We start from the raw sequence: 21,978 nt of genomic DNA, 5'->3' as shown, positions 1-21,978 counted from the left end.
TCAAGAAACTACGTTATTACCATATTTAATCACTGCTGAGGCCTAACCTTGATTACGGTTACTTGCATTGTCTTCATTCTCTAAGTCTGTTCATTTCTAGGACCTTAGCACATCAAAATGCATTTTTATTTGTAGAAACTTATGACAGTAGTTGACTGAGATGATCTCACTGAAATGTTTTATGCAAATATTGTGGAAGTTACCGTAGTTTGTTCCTTCCTCTCGGTTTCAAAGACCAATTGTATATCACTTTTTTCTTTTGCTATCACGGCTTGACTCTCTTGTTTGTGTGTGTTTTTTCAAGGCGTGTCGAGACTTTTTGGACTTAGCTGAGACTCACAGTAAGCGATGGCAGCGAGTGCTGCAGTATGAGCGAGAGCAGCGCACCCACTTAGAGGAAACCATTGAGCAACTGGCCAAGCAGCATAACAGCCTGGAGCGTGCGTGGAGAGAAGCACCCACACTGGTTTCCAGCTCACCCAGTGCTCCGACAACCAACAAGGGTGAGCTTTACTCTCTGTGTTTAAGGCTAAATCTGTACGGAAACTGTCAGTAGGTTTAGATTGAATTGTGTTCAATGTAAAGTGGAAATTTACCGTCACACGTGGAGGTCAAATGATGCTTCAAACAACTCACGTTTAACAACAGTCCGTCTGTGCATGTACAGTATATCAGAAACTTTAAACACAGCTGGGGCCACAAAAATGTGATTGTCTGCTCCGAGTTCCACGTGATCAAAATTCACGTCAGCATTTAGAATAATGACCAATCTGAGTATTAATACAGGAAAGAACAAGGGGTTTTGTGTGTTTTTGGAATCATTTTGTATATTTTTCTGTAATTTTGTTAATTTTGGTTTATTTTGGTTGTCTTTATATGTATTTTTCTCTTGTGTGTGTTTTTGGAGTCATTTTGTGCATTTTTGTCTGATTTTATGTGTTTTAGTTGTCATTTAAGATATTTTTCTGTAATTTTGTAATGTTTTTTGGAGGCATTTGATGTATTTCTGTTGTCATTTAGCATTTTCTAATTATTTTGTAATCATATTTTTGTTATCTTTTGTGTGTTTTTCTGTGATTACCTTACCGACCGAAACAGGATGTTGTAAAGACGCGAGCAAACACCGAGGTCAGTGCGCGCTTGTCTGGAAACGGACCAACTTGTCCGCGTACTCGGGGCACATAAGTGTGTTTTATATTTGTGTGTCACGTAGGCTAGGGGTGAGTATTGGCAAGGATGCTGCAATGCGATACGTATCGCGATACGTGAGTCACGATATATTATCGCACGATATCACGGTATATTGCGATATTCTACCCAGTTAATATCAAAATTAAACATAGAGATGAAAAATCAAGTTGCTGTATATGTTCATCAGAAGATATTGATCTTTTAGAAAACAAAAGGTGCTCTGTCCTGAGTTGTTTAACACATCTAGATGTACAGTAAATACCATGAAATAAAAGCTGGAATTCTGAACTTTTGTCTCATAGTCATGTTTTGTACTGAAACCTAAATGTCTTCAGTATACAACAACAAAAACAAAGGAATTGACATTGCTGTTGCAATACATTTGGAGGTGACTGTATATTTATTTAGACCTACTGTATGGTTATTAATAGGGTTATACATTTCTTACAAGCCTTTAAAGTGTAAATGATCATGGTACCATGAGTGTTTACAGTGGAGCTCAAGACAAATTTTCGAGGGGCAATTCAATCTTTTAACATCTTGTATTCGAGCAAATGATCCTTATTTTATTGATCTATTGGGCCCACACTATGTCTTTATCTTTACATTATGTTTGCCAGCAGCTTTCAACAGTGGAGTCTTGGTGGAGCAAATGCCATTTCTCCATCATTGACATCTTTAAACTGTAATTCATTTCATTTGTTTCATTGTGATTTATACAAAGAAATAGGAGCTCAGAGAAAGGTTTGATCCCTTTTCACATCCTAACAAATTATTACTCAGAAATAAATGAGTCATGCAATTCTGACATCTGTAAAATATTAAATGACGCCCATTACTTTGATCCATATTTACAGTAAAATCAGAATGTCTGTCTGTGGCAAAAGCATATTTAAAAGCACTAATATCAGATGTTAGAGGGCTGTGTGTTTTTAATGTAATTGTTAGTTGTTCAAGGAACCACTAAACCTTCTGCTAATGCTTGAAGTTAAACATGTAAAGGAAACCCTTTGGATTCTTCATCACTCTAGTTAACTCACAGGAACATTGGCAATTTACTAACATTATCATTCCTTGATCAACATCCATGGCTACCTGATTATGTGCTCCTCGCTTCCTAACTCAGGATCGTAGGAATCCAATAACGTGTGTAGGAACCCACTAATGTTGGATGTTTTTCAGTTTGTATTTCACGTTTGCACTCAATGATTTGTTTTTCTCCTCTGCAGGGAGTGAAAGATCACGCAAAGAAGAAGCCAGTGATGAAGATGAGGATACAGAGTATTTTGATGCCATGGAGGATTCCCCAGCATTCATCACAGTAACAACCAGTGACAACATACAGCATAGGTTAGTCTTAGATCGACAACTCCCGACTCATGACATCGTGTTTTATGACGTGGAACGAAATGCAGCCAATCAGGAAGCGAGATGACGAGAAACATTTAATGCTGCATTTTTGGCAACTCGGAATTTTGCATTTCCCAGTTGAGAATTTCAATCTCTGAGTTCAACTGAGTTCAGCGGCAGCACATGAAAATATCTCAAACATGGCTGACATTTTATATTATATGTATAGATATATATATATTGTAGGAGCTCCTTTTTCAGGCCTGTTAGAGCCTGATATATAACAATCAACTGAAATGTAATGAGACCGGAATTGTTATAAAAATAAATGTAATAAAACCTGAAATGTAATAACTGGTCAATAATGTAACAAGATGCTAAGCCCAAGATGTAAAAATCTTTTGTTTCTTACATTATGGAGCAGGCAAAAACATTTTTCACATTTTATTACATCATAGAGTGAGTCAATGATTTATGAATTAAAGGGCTTATTGCTTTAATGTAGAGAGTAGTATCATACACAAATGAACATTTTGGGTTTTATAAAAAAACAATTTCGGGCTCAGCACTTTTATTACATTATTGACCAGTTTTTACATTTCGTTCGTTGTTACATACAGTATCAGGCTATATTAACAAGGCGGCATGCGTTCGTCCGTGCGTGTTGCATTTAGATTATATGAGCTCACACACAGTACGGTCAGAAGTGATCTATGTTGAAAAAAAAAATCTTCAGATTTAGAGAATCCTTATTACTACACTTATTTCACTCCAACCCGCCATCATTTCAGCATCCCATTAAGTCAGTTGTGGGCTTGCAAGACAGTTTTTGACTCTTATGTATAAAGTTCTTTGTAATAATGAAATAAAAAATGAAAAACAAAAATAAATCCTGTGTGGCATTTTGCACCAGTGAATTTGAACCAGAATCCTCTTTCTGGTAATGAGAAGAAAATCTGGAGTTGTGAGTTTTGGTCCATAATTTCAACAAGATTATATTTGTCTTCTTTTTTAATAATATGTTAAGGTTTCATTTATTCAGACAACTGTTCCTTAGGAAATCCACTTTGATCTCTTGACATATTTTGAATGACAACTGCCAGTCTTCTTCAGAGGTGTCTGCTGATTGCTCTGAAGTTTCCTTGATTTACGTGTATTAATTCCAGTAAGATTCTTTTTGTCTTCTTTTATTTTATGTCCACATCACCCAGCCCTAGTCAGTAGGGATGGCACCTTAATTTGACCTCTGTGTGTGATTTATCAATTCAGTTCAACTTTATTTATATAGCGCTTAACAAAATATAGAGTTCATAGTAAGAAAGAAAGAACCCAACAAGATCCACATGAACAAGCATTTAGCGACAGTGGGAAGAAACAACTCCCTTTTTTATAGGAAGAAATCTCCAGTAAAACCAGGTTCAGAGGTGGCAGTCATTCGCTTCGACTGGTTGGAGTTAGTGAACAGAAGGACAAACAGAATAGGATAGTTGAGCCTTGAGCCATTGATCAGGAACCGCCAGCTCCAGCATCAAGACACCTGAATCTGAAAAGAGAGCAGAGGGTGAGGAGAAGGCACAGACTGCAGGAAAAACATGATCCACTATGATACACTCGTTCCTAGTGGTTAGGTTAACATTAAATGTCTTGTAGACAAGGTTTCGTGTTGTACTGGTCACATGTAATGATATATGGGGTGGACATCAGTGTAAATGGTGTGAAGCAGTGTGAGCAGTATGATGGGTTGTGCAACGAGGTTCAGAAGTGGGGGGTTGTCTACAACCCAGTACAATTATGTCTGACTGGACATCATCCCATTCCAGCCTATTAGAGCTATGTGTAGATGGTGGATTGTGTTTGACTTATTGTTGGTGTTCTACTATATAATCTTAGTTATCCCGTGTTTTCCTTTGTTTCAGACGATCTCAGAGCAACTTAAGTGGAGCGAGTGGAGGCCAGTTTAGTGACTGGAACCAATACGACAGAGTGAGTGTCTGACCTATCACGTAGCATTGATGAAACCTCTTTTGTCCTTTTTTTTTTTTTTTTTTTAATTTTTAGAACTTATTTTTCATTTTGAAGTAGACAACTGGTACATTTTCAAGCACAATTTTCGGTAACACTTTACTTGAAGTTTTATACATAAGAGCTGACATTACGCTGCCATTATTATGACATGACACTTGTCATTAGCATGAAAAAGGTGTCATTAAGGTTGTCAAAAGTGTCTTTCATTACCCTAACTCTTTGTTACCCAAACCCCTAACCTCAATAGAACCCACCATCTAACCGAAAAAATGCCAAAGTAAAAGGTGTCATAGTTTAGCATGAATAAGGTGTCATTAAGTGTTGTTCGCTAATGACAGATAATGTCAGCCTTATGTATAAAACTTCACGTAAAGTGTTACCCAATTTTCTAAGTCATTACATTTAATTTTTTTTATTGTTATAGCTGTATCCATATTGTGTTGTGATTGACAGATAGCAACAATCAGATTTTAACAATAGCAGATCTGAACATATTTCAGCCACAAATACAGTACATTACTTTAACAATGCAATGTTTTTCATAAAGGCAACCAGGTGAGGACAAAGAAAAAAGTAAAAATATATACCTTCCCCATATTTACCTTTTTCTCTCTTTGGACCTGCTGATGTGCAGTGAAAATGTGCTGATGAAGTTAATATAACCTTTTCCCCCCTTTTTTATTCTTCCACCTGTGTGTGGAATCCCAGATGTCTCCAGGCTGTAATGATGTGTCAAGGAAGGAGCTGCAAGCCCGCAGACAGAGGCGGACTCACATCCCAGACAAGCCCAACTACTCCCTCAATTTATGGAGCATTATGAAAAACTGCATTGGCAAGGAACTTTCTAAAATCCCCATGCCTGTAAGAGCACATGGAGTGAGCCTTTGTTCTGATTGAAAGGTGAATACAAACAGTTTTATCAGCGTGTCTCTTTCACTACTTTCCATCCAGGTGAACTTCAACGAGCCTCTATCCATGCTGCAGCGTCTCACCGAGGACCTGGAGTACCACGAGCTCCTGGACAAGGCGGCGCGCTGTGAGTCGTCGCTGGAGCAGATGTGCCTGGTCGCTGCCTTTTCCGTCTCCTCCTACTCCACCACAGTCCACCGAACAGCCAAACCATTCAACCCCCTGCTGGGTGAGACCTACGAACTGGATTGCCTGGAGGAGTACGGTTACCGCTCGCTATGTGAGCAGGTAAGAACTTAGGGCTGAGGAAGGTTGTGCTTTAGTGCAATTATATAGATTTAGAATGAAACCAACATGAGTAGACTTTTAAAAATAGGGCTGTTCAATTATAGAAAAATAAGTCATAATTGAAATCTCGATTATTCAGTTGATTATTTGTTAACATAGTTATTTATTTTTTGTACTAAACAATGTAAAATATATTTTTTAAACATAAATAAAATCTTTCAAACACTATAATAAAGTATGTTCACTTTTGCACAAAACAAAATAGTTGTTGCATGTGATGTGTCTTTGCTCAAGGTCTTCATCATCAAACCCAAACTGTTCCCATATCAGAGAATTTGACTTGTCTTGCTTGTTTACTAAACGTTTTTGCTGCGTTTCTCTTGCCATGTTTCAGGACCGCACCCTTGTGTTAGCCTACAGGCTCGGCCAGCTTTATCTTTTAGAGGGGCGGGGCTAAGGAGCTTGCATTCGTGTGCATTAAACCTTTTTTGTCCTTCCATCCACTCAGGTGAGCCATCACCCCCCTGCAGCAGCACATCATGTGATTTCCCAAAGAGGCTGGACCTTGTGGCAGGAAATCACAATTGCCAGCAAGTTTCGTGGCAAATACCTCTCCATAATGCCTTTGGGTAAGACGTCCACCATTCAGCCGAAGAATAAACAAACTGATAGTGTAAATAAAGGCTCTGTTGGGCCAATTGTAGAACCACTTGAGAGTTTTATAGCCCACTGTGCAGCCCACAACATAATCCAAAGCTGGAGGAAAGAATGAGTGGATAAATCTGTCTGGTTTCATAAGCCTTTTGACACATACATAAATATGAGTGTAAAGGAGAAATGTACAAGAATCAGTCGAATGCTCAGATGGAGGGGTTTGAAATGTGAAGGCCCACGCCAACAATGCAGGGCTATTCATCTGATTCATTTCACTGAGTCGTTTATGGTAAAATCCATCCTCTCAATCCTCTGGTTTAAGGTCAGTTATATTGCTTGTTCACACAGAGTGAATGCATTCTCTGACAGATTTTTCAGCTGCAGCATGATAAAAATCCCTGTGTCCACACAGTCATTTACATTCAGAAAAGCAGCACGAGATTGTGTTTTCACTTCAGCAATCCTTTTGTCACCGTTTGTCTCCAGGTGCCATCCACCTGCAGTTCCACTCCAGCGGGAACCACTATGTGTGGAGAAAGGTCACATCCACAGTACACAACATCATAGTGGGCAAGCTGTGGATCGACCAGGTTTGTTATTCTCACACATTTTCTTTGTAGCGATCCAAAGCCTCGCGTTGGTGTAAACAGCAGCGTCTTCAGTCACAGTCGTTCAGCAGCAGGTTTCATTCCATGTGCTGGATGTCTGTGCTTATGCTGCAGAGAAAGGATTCAGAGCAAAGCGTTAACAGCTCCCAAATTGAAGGGTTTATCTTTGGCTTTGATCGCAAAAAACAAGTTTTAAATCACAGCCTTCAATTATAGCATACAGTACAGAAGAATGTAAAAAAAAAGAAAATTGGTATTATCTGTTTCTTCACCTTCCTGTAGGTCAGGGGTGCACAATCTAGCGGCTGATCTACTGGTCAGGTGGACTGTAAAAACTGAATTGCTCTTTGGGATAAATAAAGTTGTCTAAATCTAAATCTAAAGAACGCTGATGCATTTTGTGTTGATCGCACATGGGCCGCAAGACCTCAAAAATGAATGAGAACGGCACATTACATTTTGTGTCGTTGTTACATATCGGGCTCTAACAAGGTACTTGTGGAAAATTGTCTTTGTAGGACAAGAAAGTGCTAAATAATATAGACTGTGTTGTATGTACATCCAATGGAATCGAACAATAGAGACAGAATATGTTTATGGTTAAAAATAAGACCAACAAAGATCTAGTTAACTATGTTGTTTTGATATATAAAATAATCATGCACAGAGAGGACGACACACTTCCCTGTTTTCCTTTATAATCTGTTCCAGCTGCTTTGCTTTGCACCGTTATGCTTTGTGTTTTCACTCTGCTGCTCCCTGGAGCAAAACAAACGCAGCCAAATGAGGCTTAACTTTGAGAACTTAAACACTGCTGAGGCCTCATCTTCTGCCCAGCGCACTCACAGGCAACATACATATATACATACAAACCTTTATCGTCTATTATACTTTTTAATCCCCACACTTTCAACAGAAACCTATTTCAGTAAAGAATCATGAGAAATGCCATGATGTGCATGTTTGGCTACATCTGTTTGTAGGTAAAAAAACAACCTTAAATCCAAAGAGATATTAGAAATTCTTAATAACAGAATAAAGCCATAGTTTTAATTAGCTCCTTTAGCCATGTAGTTATTAAAGCTGGCAGCAGGATAGCAAACATATATCATTTTGTAACATGTTAAAAATGGTCTCTGTGATGTTACCGCTGCATTTCTTCCTGTGTGCAGTCAGGAGACATTGAGATCGCCAACCACAGGACGAAGGAAACCTGCCAGCTCAAGTTCTCTCCCTACAGTTATTTCTCCAGGGACGTTCCACGGAAGGTAAATACTTCCTCTTTTTCAAACTGTGTGCATTTATTTTTTATTACATTCATTAAAAAAACAATTATGAAATCATCAAATGCTCTTTGAAACAATTCTCCCTCTACACTCACTAAGTCTGCTGGCATTGGGGTGTATTTAAGCAAAAGAACCCAAACACACATTAATGACACCGTAGTAGGGCTGGGCGATATATATCGACATTCAAAATATATCGCCTATATCGATAAACATATTTTTTTAAGCTTGTATCTAAATACTTGCTTTAGGAGTCGCTGCTTTCACTACTCCTCAGAACATGAAAAACACACTACAGAGGAGAAAAAGCCAAAAGTGGCACAAATTGTGCAGCTGTTTGTTAATAAATGTGCCTGTTTGTCATTATACATCAGCAAATTTAAGTCAGACCTGTCTTTCTGGTAAGACTTTATTGAGTTAAAAATATCAATATTTATATCGTATAGCGAGATTTTGAGAAAGATTATCAAGATATGAGTTTTGATCCATATCGCCCAGCCATACACAGTAGTGGGTGTCATTAATTGTTTTTTGTTATTACTGAGGCCAAATTGCTGTGCTTTATCTTTCAGTTTAGTGTGGCTACTTTTTTACTGGTGCATACTCAATTTGTGTCTTTGGGGTCAATCTGACCCCAGGGATATTTGCCTCCAGAAAAAGACTTTTAGAAAATGGTTTACCAAGTTTTTGAGTCAGGCACTTTGTTTATTTGTTGAATACATAAATAACCCCTTGATAATGAAACCCTTAACTATTCTTGAGTGCCACCATCAATGACGACTCTCACAGAATTAACCATATTAATTGATGTTGGTGACCCCCCCTTCCTCTGATAAACATATCAATTTACTTATTTTTATCTTCTTTTTTGCAACGTATTTGGGGTTATTCACTCTACTCTACGTCACTTTTACTGTGAAAGAGCTGTTCCAAAACCTCATTAATAGTAAACCTTTTCCTTGAGAACATTTTCAAGAGAGAGAGAGAGAGAGAGATTTCATTACTCAGACAGACAAGTGTCTACACAGCTAAAACAGCTTAGGGTCAAATTGACCCCAGAGGAACACCAATATGTCTTCGGCACATTGAAAAAATATCATCATAATTTTATGCTTAATCATGTGAACCCATCAAATTAGCAAAAGTCATGAAGTATGAAGCAAAAAAAGTTAACTATTCTTTTTTTTAAATGATAAACATTAAATGGGGTCAAATTGACCTCAAGGATAATAGGAGTTTTATGGGTGTCCTCATCTATATTAATATCAGACATTGGTTCAATATCAGCAAAGAGTATTGAATTAAATCGGCCTGCATCTAAACTCCCAGATATAATCGCTTCAATACATAAATTTTAAATTATAGATTTATTGGAATTATTAAAGGATTGTTTATGTTAGGGTCTTTTTAAGTTGTGGCTCCTTAAACAGTCTTTTTGAAGATTTCTCACTACGCTCATCAGGTGTGATGCTGCCCCCTGCTGTGCAGTCATAGCATCATTGATTTGGTGTAATGGCTGAAAAATATAACAAGTCAAATTATACTGAATTAATATGATTTGTTTTACAGTAGTATTATAGTTTTTATCCTAGAGTAGTGAAAGCTATATCACCTCTGCTGACACACGTACACACACACACACACACTCCTCTGCATCTGCACACACATTCTTTGTGTCTAGATTTTCTATCTGACTATAAATGCCTTTTTTCTCTCTCTTTGCTGGAAGTCGAGATGTCCGACAATTTTATTGTGTGTATGAAAGCATATGCATAATGACAATTAAAAAAAGATTCTGATTATGATCAGTATTGAATGGTGTAAACCAGGGTTGGGGTCAATTACAATACAAAATATTATCTGTCAACGAATTTGTTTTTCATTTCTTGGTTATCTTGTTAAGCTTCCTTAACCATGAAAATATAGGTATTAATATTTTTGGTGTGGGCGTCTGAGCCTTTTCTGTGTCAGTATAGCTCTCGATTTAATTTTTTTTTTTTTTAAATGGTTAAATAATTCTCAAAAGAACTAATAAATAAACTTGATATGAAACATATTTTAATGATTGTTACCAAATTAGGGCTATATATACGTATGTCATAGAACTGTAACATGGTTCCCAAGTTTTCTGTTTAATTACATTGTAAATGACAGTTTTTATATAGAATTTTAATGCCAATTACAATTACAAAGTCAATTATCTGAACTTAATTAAAATTCAATTACAATTACCACAGCAGCATATTTTTTCCATTACAGTTATAATAATATTATGCCATAATTGTAATTAATGACCAATTACAGTACGTGATTACAATTATAATTGACCCCAACTCTGGTTTATACTCTATCTGATTATTCATGTCTTTTTTTTCTTATTAAATATGCCTTTTTTTAAGATTCAGATTCTGATATAGTGTAGGTGTGCCTGAGTCCTATTGTCTTGCTATTGTTTTCAAGGTGACGGGGGTAGTGGCAGACAGCAATGGCCAGGCTCACTACATCCTCTCTGGTACGTGGGACGATAAAATGGAAAGTGCAAAGATAGTGCAGAGCAGTCGAGGTGGATCTGAAGGAAAACAAAAAACTGTCTATCAAACTCTGTCCCCCAAAGTGCTGTGGAAGAAATACCCTCTACCGTGAGTCTGACTAATCTGTGTCATTAAGCAAACACACAGTGTGTCGCTGTGGGGGAAATCAATGTCATTGATCGGAGATCGTTGCTGTGTGACGTCTTCTAACTTCCTCTCATTTTGTCAGGGATAATGCTGAGAACATGTACTACTTCTCCGCTCTGGCGCTGACCCTGAATGAGTTGGAGGATGGAGTGGGACTGACGGACAGCCGTCTGAGACCAGACCAGAGGCTGATGGAGGAGGGGAGGTGGGACGAAGCCAACTCAGAAAAGCAGAGGCTAGAAGAGAAGCAAAGAGCTGTGAGGAGGAGGAGGGACGCAGAGGCCTCTGATGCTCTGGATGAAGGTAAGAGATTTAAAGGTGGGGCTGAAAGTAGGAGACAATGAAACTACAGTACAGGAGAAGTACCAGGGTTTGGGTCAATTACAATTACATCTTCAATTATCCATCTTCAATTACAACTCAATTACCAGTACGGTGACTGGTGTTTTTCCCAATTACAATTACAATTATTATCTCCCCTTGAAAGTCAATTACAATTACGTTCTCAATTACTAGTTCAAATTTAAATAATAACAATTACTGAGCCTTTAATAAATAACGTAATCTTGTGTTAGCTTTCTGTTAGCATCTCTTATGATAACGGGTCAGTTTTGACCCATGTCTTAAATTAGTTGTAAAATACACTGAAAAATATTATCTCTCATCTAATTTGTTTTTCATCTCTTGGTTACCTTGTTAGGTTTCCTAATCCATGAAAATATTGGTATTAATATTTTTGGTGTGTGCGTCTGAGCCTTCTTTCTGTCTGTAAATTATTTTTCAATGATAAAATGATCCTGACGAGAACTGACAGGTAGTGGGTGAACTTGATATGAAACATATTTTATTGATTGTTAAATACATGTATAAGCCACAGAAGCCACAGTTTTGTAGTTTTTATAAAATATGTCTATGCCAATTACAATTACAAAGTCAATAATCTGAACTCAATTCAATTATGATTACAACAGCAACAGATTTGTTCAATTACAGTCAATATCATAATTATGCCTTAATTGTAATCAATTATCAATGACACATTTATAATTGACCCTAACCCTGAGAAGTACACACATTTACAAACAGTAGAAGAGTTTAAATGATTTAGTAAAATGAAACATGTTTAAATAGTGACAGCCAGAGAGATCTTAATAAAGCAAAACATACACATAGTATTATGTTTTGATCTCAACTTCAGGTTCAGGTGTCATTCAACTGTTTATTAGTATGGATTCTTATCATTTCCAATGGTTATGGCCGTGTTGTACTCAAGAAAACACTATTCAGGACCGAGACAAGACAGAGATTTTTGGGAGCTCAGACCAAGACAAGACCAAGAAGATTTAAATCCATTCTAAAAAACTATGACATGGCTGAACAGAGAAAATAAAGCATTCTCTCTTTAATATTAGTTTTCTTTTAAATTCTTTTGACAGAAAAAAATAAGAAATCTGCAACTTTCTCAAAGCACAAGTGCAAAAATCAGGATCAAATCGCCACACTCAAGACTGCATTTCACACAACAAAGCATAACAGCAGGATTTTCACTGGATGCGTAACTACTCCTTAACGTCTCTGCTGAGTAATTGGCAGTCTATCAATCCCCACCGCCTCCATCTGTAATGGGTATCTGTTACAGTAAGGACTCAGGAGATCTCACTAGTTCACGCGTAGTCGCGCCATATAGCGAGTTGTAGTCAAAACAAAGAGAACCACACAGTCCTGTAGATCTTCAGCCTTTGTGGAGATTATTGTGATTCAACCATGGATAAGGTCAATATTTTTATGTGAAATACGATCCACTGCTGCCCTGTCTATGGTGTAGCCCCGCCTAGCACATGAAGAAAGCTGAAAAAGCTAAAAATGAGCAACTAGGTCGGAAAATGGATGGAATTATGATCCGCCTTGAACACGGAGTATTTTATTTTGAACATAAAGTGGATGTTTATTCTGTGTTTGTGCACTACTTCCTGTCCCACACGAGCTTATCTTTGTGGAATTTATACGTGGTTGCTCCAGAGTCGGGTCAAAAACAGAAGGTCTACAGTATGTATTTGTTGGGGAGGGTTATGGCATGACGGAAAGTTACGCAGCTCTTACGGACTGTATACGCATGTGGTGGAAATTAACACATTCGTTTTTATGGAAACGTATCAGCTCCGTTGCTGTTACGCAGCAGTTATGCATCCAATGAAAAGTGGGGGTAACATGCAATGATCTAACCAACTAAGTTCTTGCAAAAATAAATCTATTCAAAAGCCACTGCTAAGTCAAGAATTTTTTTTATAAAGTGTTGAGTAGTAGTGTAGAGTATTTGTGACTAGAAGTCAGATGTTTGACACGTACTGTAAGTTACGGGAAAAGATGTCTAATCAGTGAGGTAACTAGAAATGTTTGAAGTCAAACTACAACATAATTTAATCAAGAACAGTTCCAAGTGCTTCTCTTTATCATCACATTATCTAAGTTAAACAACAGCAGATAAAATCCTGAGTCCGACCAATCTTCAAGACCAAAAGTGGTCTTGGGCGCTACATCACTACATACTGTTAGTTTACTTTGGATCATTCTGCTTTAAAAGAGGTTTATCAGTGTAAAGGTGCGTTCACACCGATCGTGACGAGATTACATTTAAAATCAATGTAAATGACGCAACGTCAAGAGATTTCCCTTCAAGTGCTGCGACTCATGCAATTCGAGCGACTTAATCGCACAATGTGAAGTCACTCAAAGTTAAACATTTTTAGCTTTTCAAGCAACTTCGAGTGACACTGTGTCGTCGCTACATCTAATCGGTAACGAGTTTGTCCTCACGTCATTTTCCCGGTCATCATGTAGATGAAACGAAGCAAAAACACGACTCATCACTTTCACAATAGTTTTGAAACCACATTCACAATTCAATAATTTATGGGCAGTTTGTGTTTATGATTCTGTTCATTGTGCGTTTTTTTAAATTTATTTATTTATTTCGATCACCTCCGCATCTAAAAGTGCAATTCAGCAATGTGATGATGTTACCCTCTATGACAGTGTTTTTCAACCTTGGGTTCTGGACCCCATGCCTAGAGTTTAAATGAGGTTGCCGATAATGTCTAGTAATTGATGAAAATACATTTTTGAATATATTTACAAATGACCAGAGTTGAATGTCTTTCTGCTTGTACTGTGTTTTTCCGTAGGCTAGATTGTATTTTCTCTATTCTTGATTTGTCTGTTTTTTTCCTCCCTCGATTGATGGTCAGAGTGTGATTATGACTCTGGTGAGTGGGGGCTGACCCTGTTACCCCTCTGCTGTGACACACACACACACACACACACACACACACACACACACACACACACACACACACACACACACACACACACACACACACACACACACACACACACACACACACACACACACACACACCGTACCCTGTGTTTTTCTGTGTAGGAGCTGCATGAAATCTTTCTGTCATGTAAGACTTTCTAAATAACAATCCAGAAAAAGAAAAAAGTTTTTTCCTGCAGTGAACACGTGTGACATTCATTCATTCTCATCCTTGTTTTTAACTTTTTACCTTCAGCTAAAATGGTTCTGTGTCATAATGAAGCCACATTCACATTGTATTAATTTCAACTTTTGAGTGCTTTCCTGTCCACACTTTGCTTTTATTATTTTCATCCAAACTGGGATTTTCAAGTTTTTAGGTTCAGATTTTCTTTCCATTTTTCACCTGACCTCTGTTCTAAACCTCTCACTGCTTCAGTCTGTTTTGCCTCTGGTGGCACTACAGACTGTAGAGTCCTACAACAAAAGGCCTTACCTTTTATTTTTAAAGGGACAGTTCACATAAAAAAACAACTCAATATATAAATGTGCAAGATTATCAATTAGATTAGATTAATGGCTAATTTCTAGATCTTCTTCTTCTTCTTCTTCTTCTTCTTCTTCTTCTTCTTCTTCTAATTCTTCTAATTCTTCTTCTTCTTCTTCTTCTTCTTCTTCTTCTTCTTCTTCTTCTTCTTCTAATTCTTCTTCTTCTTCTTCTTCTTCTTCTAATTCTTCTTCTTCTTCTTCTAATTCTTCTTCTTCTTCTTCTAATTCTTCTTCTTCTTCTTCTAATTCTTCTTCTTCTTCTTCTAATTCTTCTTCTTCTTCTTCTAATTCTTCTTCTTCTTCTTCTAATTCTTCTTCTTCTTCTAATTCTAATTCTAATTCTTCTTCTTCTTCTAATTCTAATTCTTCTTCTTCTTCTAATTCTAATTCTAATTCTTCTTCTTCTTCTAATTCTAATTCTAATTCTTCTTCTTCTTCTAATTCTAATTCTAATTCTTCTTCTTCTTCTAATTCTAATTCTAATTCTTCTTCTTCTAATTCTAATTCTTCTTTTTCTTCTTTTTCTTAAGTATGTATAAAGAAACCAATAAAGGAGCTGCTCTCTAAGTTTAGATTGTGACATTTCCACCCTGATTCCATTGCATTGTTTCTCCTAAATATTCACTTCATTGTTGATAAAGGCTCATTTGACTTTTATTGATGTACTTCAGTTCCACTTGTTTTCTGTTCACATTTGGAAATTTACCAAATGATTGAATGCTTCCCTTTATTTTATTTATTTTGCATCTGTGTGGAGTTAAATGTATTACACAAATGTGGCGTCTCCACTCAACGTTTAAAAGTGGCATTATGGAATTTAATAAGTGTGTTTTTTTTCTCAGGTAAAGACTATGAAGGCTACCAGCCCGTGTGGTTTCACCAGAGGAGGGACTCGCTCACCGGGGAGACAAACTTTGTCTACAAGGGAGGTTACTGGGAGACCAAGGAACGGCAGGACTGGAGCATGTGTCCAGACATCTTTTAATTAACATCTCCTGGATCACAGCTGACCTCATCAGACGGATGGAGCTGCTCAGGCCTGCTCTTTCTTTTTTTTTTATAATTCTATCACAGAATGGTAAGGAAATGAAATGGGTTCCATGACACAAGCAGAAGATGAATGGTCACCAGAAGGTTTGGTCTCACCAGAGGACGGACTTCGTCAAACCTTAGTCTACGAGGGAGGTTACTGTGAGACAAAGGATCTTTTGGATCATTGGAATACCTCAATAACGAAACATGATGGGTACATATTTATGTTTTCCCCTGAGGGTCTTAAAGATTTGTGTTACCCTCCAATGATCAATGAAAATCCATTTGTTCTTTCTTCTCCAATGTTTCACCCATCCTTGTACCACAGCTTTAAAAATGCTTAATGGTTCTATGAAGAAGCTTAGCTAGCGGATACGTAATAAAAAATAAAATGAGTGCAACTAAGGAAGAATGGTGGTGTTGTGGTTAACATATCCACCTCACAGCGAGAAGGTCTTTGGTTCAAGCCCCGACATGAACACTTGGGTCCTTTCTGTGTGAAGTTTGCATGTTCTCTCTGTGCTTGGTTGGGTGTTCCCTCCCACCATTCAAAAACACGACCGTTGGGTTGATTGGAGTCTCTAGATCAGGGTTGGGGTCAATTCAATTTTTCAATTGCAATTACGTGTTCAATTATCCATGTTAAATTACAACTCAATTATGATTACGGTGACCAGCATTTTTCCAATTACAATTTTTTCAGTGTGTTATTTTTTTCTGAAATAATTAATCAGCCCTCAAAAAAAAATCCACAAATCTTGCAATTTCTCACCTATCGATTTCACAAAATTCTTCTAAATTACAAAATCAAGAATTATTGAAGTGAAGATCCTGCAAGGACTCATATTATAAACTAGTGCACAATTGATGTTAAAATTGTTATTTTTCCCCCATTCCTATAATCTGTGGCCCATTTGAGATCAAACTGGTCCATATTTGGCCTCTGAACTAAAATGAGTTTGACACCTCTGTTCTAAACTTTTTCACTGTGCTTGATGTTTAGAAACACTCCACTTTATCTCTGCGAGCTTCAGTAACCACCCCCCAGTACTCCCATTATCTGCCTGTGGTCGTCCCAACACCTCCACTGCTCCATCACTCTTTGGTTTCTAGCTCAGATGTTTCCTCTGGGACTCTGTTTTTGACACTGCAGCACCCTGTGAGGAGGTCAGACGGGGCTGGTTCCTCTCTGCTCTCCACTGTACAGCCGTCTGTAGCCCATGAGGAACACCTGAGGAACACCTGAGCTGCTGCTCCAGGCTCACACATGATGATCTGGATCAGCTGCCAAAGGTTCCTTTGAGGTTTTTAGGTCTTTTGCCTTTAACTGACTGTAAGGGAACGAGTCCCATCAGCTGTGCGCCACAAGTTTTGAAAACCAATGAGTATTTTTTAGTAATTATTGTTAGGAATGTAAAATGTGACTTGATGTATGGTTTCTACCATCACGTCTAAATGTGTGAACTCTTTGTAAGTAAATGAAGGAGTAATTCCACTAATGTGAGATTTAACTCATCTGTACAGCACAGAATAGAGTTTATCTTTACATTCAGACTGAAGGTTGAACGTTAGCGTACAGAAAGCAAACACACAAAGTAAAGTGTTCCTGGCATGTTGGTGACTTGGGTTCTGTGATATCTTCTTATAGGCTGGTTATCTGGTCATGTTGATAAAAAAAAAAGCATGGAAAGCAGAAATCTGGCACATTTGTCATCGGAGAACTGATGACAACCAGAATATATTTGCACATTAAACCATTTTCCTGAATATTACAAAGCAAATTATTGTATTTTAAATTTTTTAAAAAAGTCTTGATAAATTGTGATATAATTATGGTGTCTAGTGTAATCTGTAACACGACTTTATTAACAGAAGTCAGTCAAAACGTAGCAAAACACTCGTGTTTGACACAACCTTTTTAATCACCGTTATAAAACAAGGTTTTTCCCCTTAAGGGTTTTCAAACAAAAACTGTTGCAATACACTGAAATGTCAAGCTACATTTAAGATGAAGTGTTAATTATTTCCCCGTAAAGATTAACATAATCGTCTTCTTTCCAGATGAATGTCTTGCTAAGCTCTGGAGCTGCTTGTTGTAGCTATAGTTAAAGACTCCTACCTGAGAGTGGAGACATTTCTTTATAAACTAGGCCTGATTCTCAAAAAGATTGCTGTAGCTAGCGGTTAGCGGCAAATTGGGGTAAAAGCAGGGAACGTGTTGGTTTTAGACAATTTTGATACGCTGATTCTGAATATTCATGTTACCAAACTGAATTCCAAGTCTTTCATGCTCAAATTCACAGTTTCAAACTGCTTATCAGTGCAACTTACCCTCCCCCCTTTTCTCTAGTGGTCAAATGTTTTCATTAGTTTTCCCAAATTCATTCAAAATATAATGTACATAATTTACAAATATTTTAAGTGCCATAAAACAGTATGTATCAATGTTAGTTTCGTGTCACAGATGTTAGTTCTACCTCAGGTGTGTAGTATAGGTTTTCAGTGAAATGTTCCCAAAATTCTGAGACTTTAGGTTGGTTCTTCTGTTGCGCAATTCTTCTTCGCAATGGGCCCTATTCTCCCATCTGGACTTAAGCACTTTTTTACGCACCTGCAGTTACGCACCTCTCCTCTGCGCCTATTCTCCTTTGAATGAAGGTGGTCTGAAGCAAAAGAGGTGGACTTGGCCATGATGTCATTATTTTGGGGCTGTCTAAAACTCACGGAACATGGAGTTTTCCCAACGCTTGTAAATGTCACTGAAATCCGTCAAAATGATGAAGCGCACTTTTATTTTGAAACACCTTTGTTGATAAACAATGTAACAGGTTGATTTGATCAGATTACTGCAGTGTGAGGATCAGACTCATTTTTCTATCCGAGCCACAGTTAAAATCTCTTTTCCCCTCATATTAACGCCAGATTAACATTTGTTTGTGTGGAAAGCCTGATTTTATTAACTTCTTACATTCCTGTATTCAGAAATGATCAGCGCATCGTCATCAGTCATCAACGTTTCACTTGTTAGTTACTCTTGTCGTGGATCAAACTGTGGCTTTACGTTATACACTGTTAAAATAGTTTCATCAGTCTGACGACACAAGCTTAGAGGAGAGACTGGCAGACGTGCTACGATAGTCGCGACACCTTTAAAACACGTTCCAGGAGCACAAGGACTTCAGAGAAGCGCTAAGAATCATGGGACATGTAGGATTTTAATGGAAACTACTATGCGGTGGTGTGCCCAAGTATGTAAGCTCTGAGAAGAGCTTTCAGAGTTTCATTTACTGAGCAGCAGCTGACGCGCGCACCGCAGTACACACACAGCTGATCAGCTCCGCAACGCAACCCTCACACCCTTCCAGGACAAGGAGTTGGCGTTATTGATAAAATACAGTGAAATGTAACACTGTTTTTCCCGTCTAGAACTGGTAGATGTGAACATATTAGAAATTCTGATTGTCAATCCTTTGCTGTACTTGTGTGACTCCTCCCACCCCCATGACAGCGTGTCACTTTGGATAGATTCTTTCCTGTAGGCTTTTCTGCAATAATATGAGTGTGTGTGGCTTCAGTTGTAACTGAGTCCAAACTTCTAGTGTAATATAATGTTTCACCTTCTCGGGGCGCTGCACTTATTTCAGGGTCAGAAGCGCGTAAGAGGAAAAAAACTTAAGCAGACGGGAGAATGCGCGTAAGGCCAGATTTGAATGGGAACGCCCACATTTCATGGCTGCTCCACCCAGAGTGCGTAACTAGGATGGATGCGCACAGTGACTGACTTAAGTACAGGGGGAGAATAGCACGCTGCCAAAAACAGCCACTGCACGGCTTTTTTGACTTACGCGCATGTGAGAATAGAGCCCAATGTAAATAGTAAATGGACTTGATTTATATAACGCTACAGTGAAGTAGTCCCAAAGCGCTTTACAATATCAACTCATTCACCCATTCACACACTAATGAGACTGAGCTGGTCAACCACTGGGAGAAACTTAGGGTTCAGTGTCTTGCCCAAGGACACTTTGACACAGACTGGGATTGAAACCCCAACCTCTCAATCAGAAGACACCCCTCGACCACCTGAGCCACCGTCGCCCAGTGAAGCGACACTGCCCCAGCAGTTCATGTATGGTACTGCAGCAAAAATGAAGCAGAAAGTGGCCACTGACCTGATTTTATCATAAATTTACAACATTAAACGATGCGTTGACGGACATTTTTGTAGTCAACATTATCAATTAAGTTACTAATCATTGTTGCTTTATTGTATATGTTACGCACATTGTGGTTGGCGCGAATCAAAAGACCGGCTATATATGAAATTCAAATTTTTATTTTGCGCAAGAATCTCTAACTTCACCTATAGGTGAATGGCTCAAGTTATCAGCTTGGGAACATTGATATTCTGAGTAAGCATATATACCCAAACAAGCATGATCCTCCACTTTCACCCCCAAATTCTCCTAACATTCACCTTTTTGAGAATCAGGTTAGTCTATTAGCCTAAACGTGTAAAGTAGTATTTCTTAAATATCCTTTCTGCTTTGATTGTTGAGTCGCAGGTGAAGATATAGTGATTGATTTAAAGGCTTGTGAATGATTGACTGAGATATTGTGTTTGAGATGGTTTTATATTTTAGAATACATATTCTATTTTCAATGATTACAGAGAAGTCATTGTGTGTTTTATTCAGATTATTTCTAAATAATGTGACCTCAGTACTTGGCCTGTTGACGGCTCTGGTACAGTATCAATACTGCTGTAGCAATCACACAATGATTTGTTGCTTCATTGATGTTATTGCGTTGCCTACTGCAGTTGTTTCCTCGCGCTCTAACGGGGGAGAAACCAACCAAAGTGCACGTGGAAAGTTCAAGGCTGAGTAAGGAATACTCGCCTGTCTTTCTGATCTCAGAGGTTCCATCAAATGAAACCCAATCTTTTTTTTTTCTCTCCTAACTCTGACTCACTCTGCGTTTTCATTTGAATGCTTATCATTTTTGTATCTGTGGGTGCCATGACTGTTTTAATACTGTCTGTGTTTAATGATAATAACACACATTTCCTTCTTATTCATTGCTACCCAGTTTAGAGATTGTAGTTAAAGATGCTGCAGAAAATGATTTTATATGATCAGATAAAGACCAGAGGTGCAGAGCACTGATATATCCTACTGAAGTAGAAGTACTGTTACTTGATTGACATTGTACTCAAATACAAGTAAAAAGTAGCTCAAACTTACTAGTTACTTTAACCCCCCCATCTTTATTTTTGATAATGAATTTTGCCACGGTTCCCTTATATACATATGTATAAACTTAAACGGAAGAGAACAAATCTTGCACATTTGCAACTTAAGTTATTTTCCATAAAGGCATCTGTATAAAATAATTGTCAAAATGTAGAATTATTTTTTTTAAATAAAACAACACCAATGAATTCAGTTGAAAATAAAAAAAGTCATTCTCAGGCTCTAAGTATAGCTACATTTATGAAATTGAGAAATTGAGAAAACCTACTCTTAAGCATTTAATGTTATTTTGGTGCCATGCATTACGTTTAATCTGATTGGTCGGCTATGATCATGTGATGCATTTGATTGTTGTCTGGATATTTCATTTTTTGTAGTTTCATAATGTCTATTGATCAATTTTAAAACAAAAAAAATCACAATTTACACAGTAATGGCTGGGTGTAGAAATGTAAAGAATTACTTTACTTCTTTTAAAATGTACTTAAGTACAAGTAAAACTACTGATTTAGAAATATACTCAAAAACGTACAAGTACCCATAAAAGCAGCTCAATTACAGTAACGTGAGTACTTGTAATCCACTACTTTCACCTCTGGAAAATACATATTGTAGGACTCATAGATTAATAAATCAAAGATCATTTGTTTTGAAAACAAAAAAGATGTAAAAGGTTGTAATTTTTGCTCAGAAGTTTGCGTTAATCTCCACTGTAAAAACTCTTTTATTGATATTGTTGGAAACGTTTCTGTGTCTATGTGTGGTGAAGAAACACAAAAAAATCACAGTAAGAATGAAAAAAAACTCCACATCCCACAATGCAATGCAAGAAACTTT

At 37.5% G+C, this 21,978-nt stretch overlaps 1 protein-coding gene across 1 annotated transcript in view; it reads left to right on the top strand.

Moving 5' to 3' along the window:
* Positions 1 to 18,988, top strand: part of osbp2b (oxysterol binding protein 2b) — a 73,041-nt gene extending 54,053 nt beyond the window's left edge. Inside the window, exons 4-14 of the mRNA XM_028458335.1 lie at positions 305 to 503; positions 2,421 to 2,541; positions 4,458 to 4,524; positions 5,275 to 5,427; positions 5,518 to 5,763; positions 6,272 to 6,392; positions 6,904 to 7,007; positions 8,198 to 8,293; positions 10,772 to 10,950; positions 11,072 to 11,292; positions 15,697 to 18,988. Coding sequence (XP_028314136.1) covers positions 305 to 503; positions 2,421 to 2,541; positions 4,458 to 4,524; positions 5,275 to 5,427; positions 5,518 to 5,763; positions 6,272 to 6,392; positions 6,904 to 7,007; positions 8,198 to 8,293; positions 10,772 to 10,950; positions 11,072 to 11,292; positions 15,697 to 15,839 — 1,650 coding nt within the window. The 3' untranslated portion in view covers positions 15,840 to 18,988. The remainder of the gene's footprint in view (positions 1 to 304; positions 504 to 2,420; positions 2,542 to 4,457; positions 4,525 to 5,274; positions 5,428 to 5,517; positions 5,764 to 6,271; positions 6,393 to 6,903; positions 7,008 to 8,197; positions 8,294 to 10,771; positions 10,951 to 11,071; positions 11,293 to 15,696) is intronic.
* The last annotated feature ends 2,990 nt before the right edge of the window (positions 18,989 to 21,978 follow it).

This window comes from Gouania willdenowi, chromosome 9 (assembly GCF_900634775.1).
Source record: "Gouania willdenowi chromosome 9, fGouWil2.1, whole genome shotgun sequence".
Lineage (NCBI taxonomy): Eukaryota > Metazoa > Chordata > Actinopteri > Blenniiformes > Gobiesocidae > Gouania > Gouania willdenowi.
This window is presented reverse-complemented; position numbering and strand designations above follow the sequence as displayed.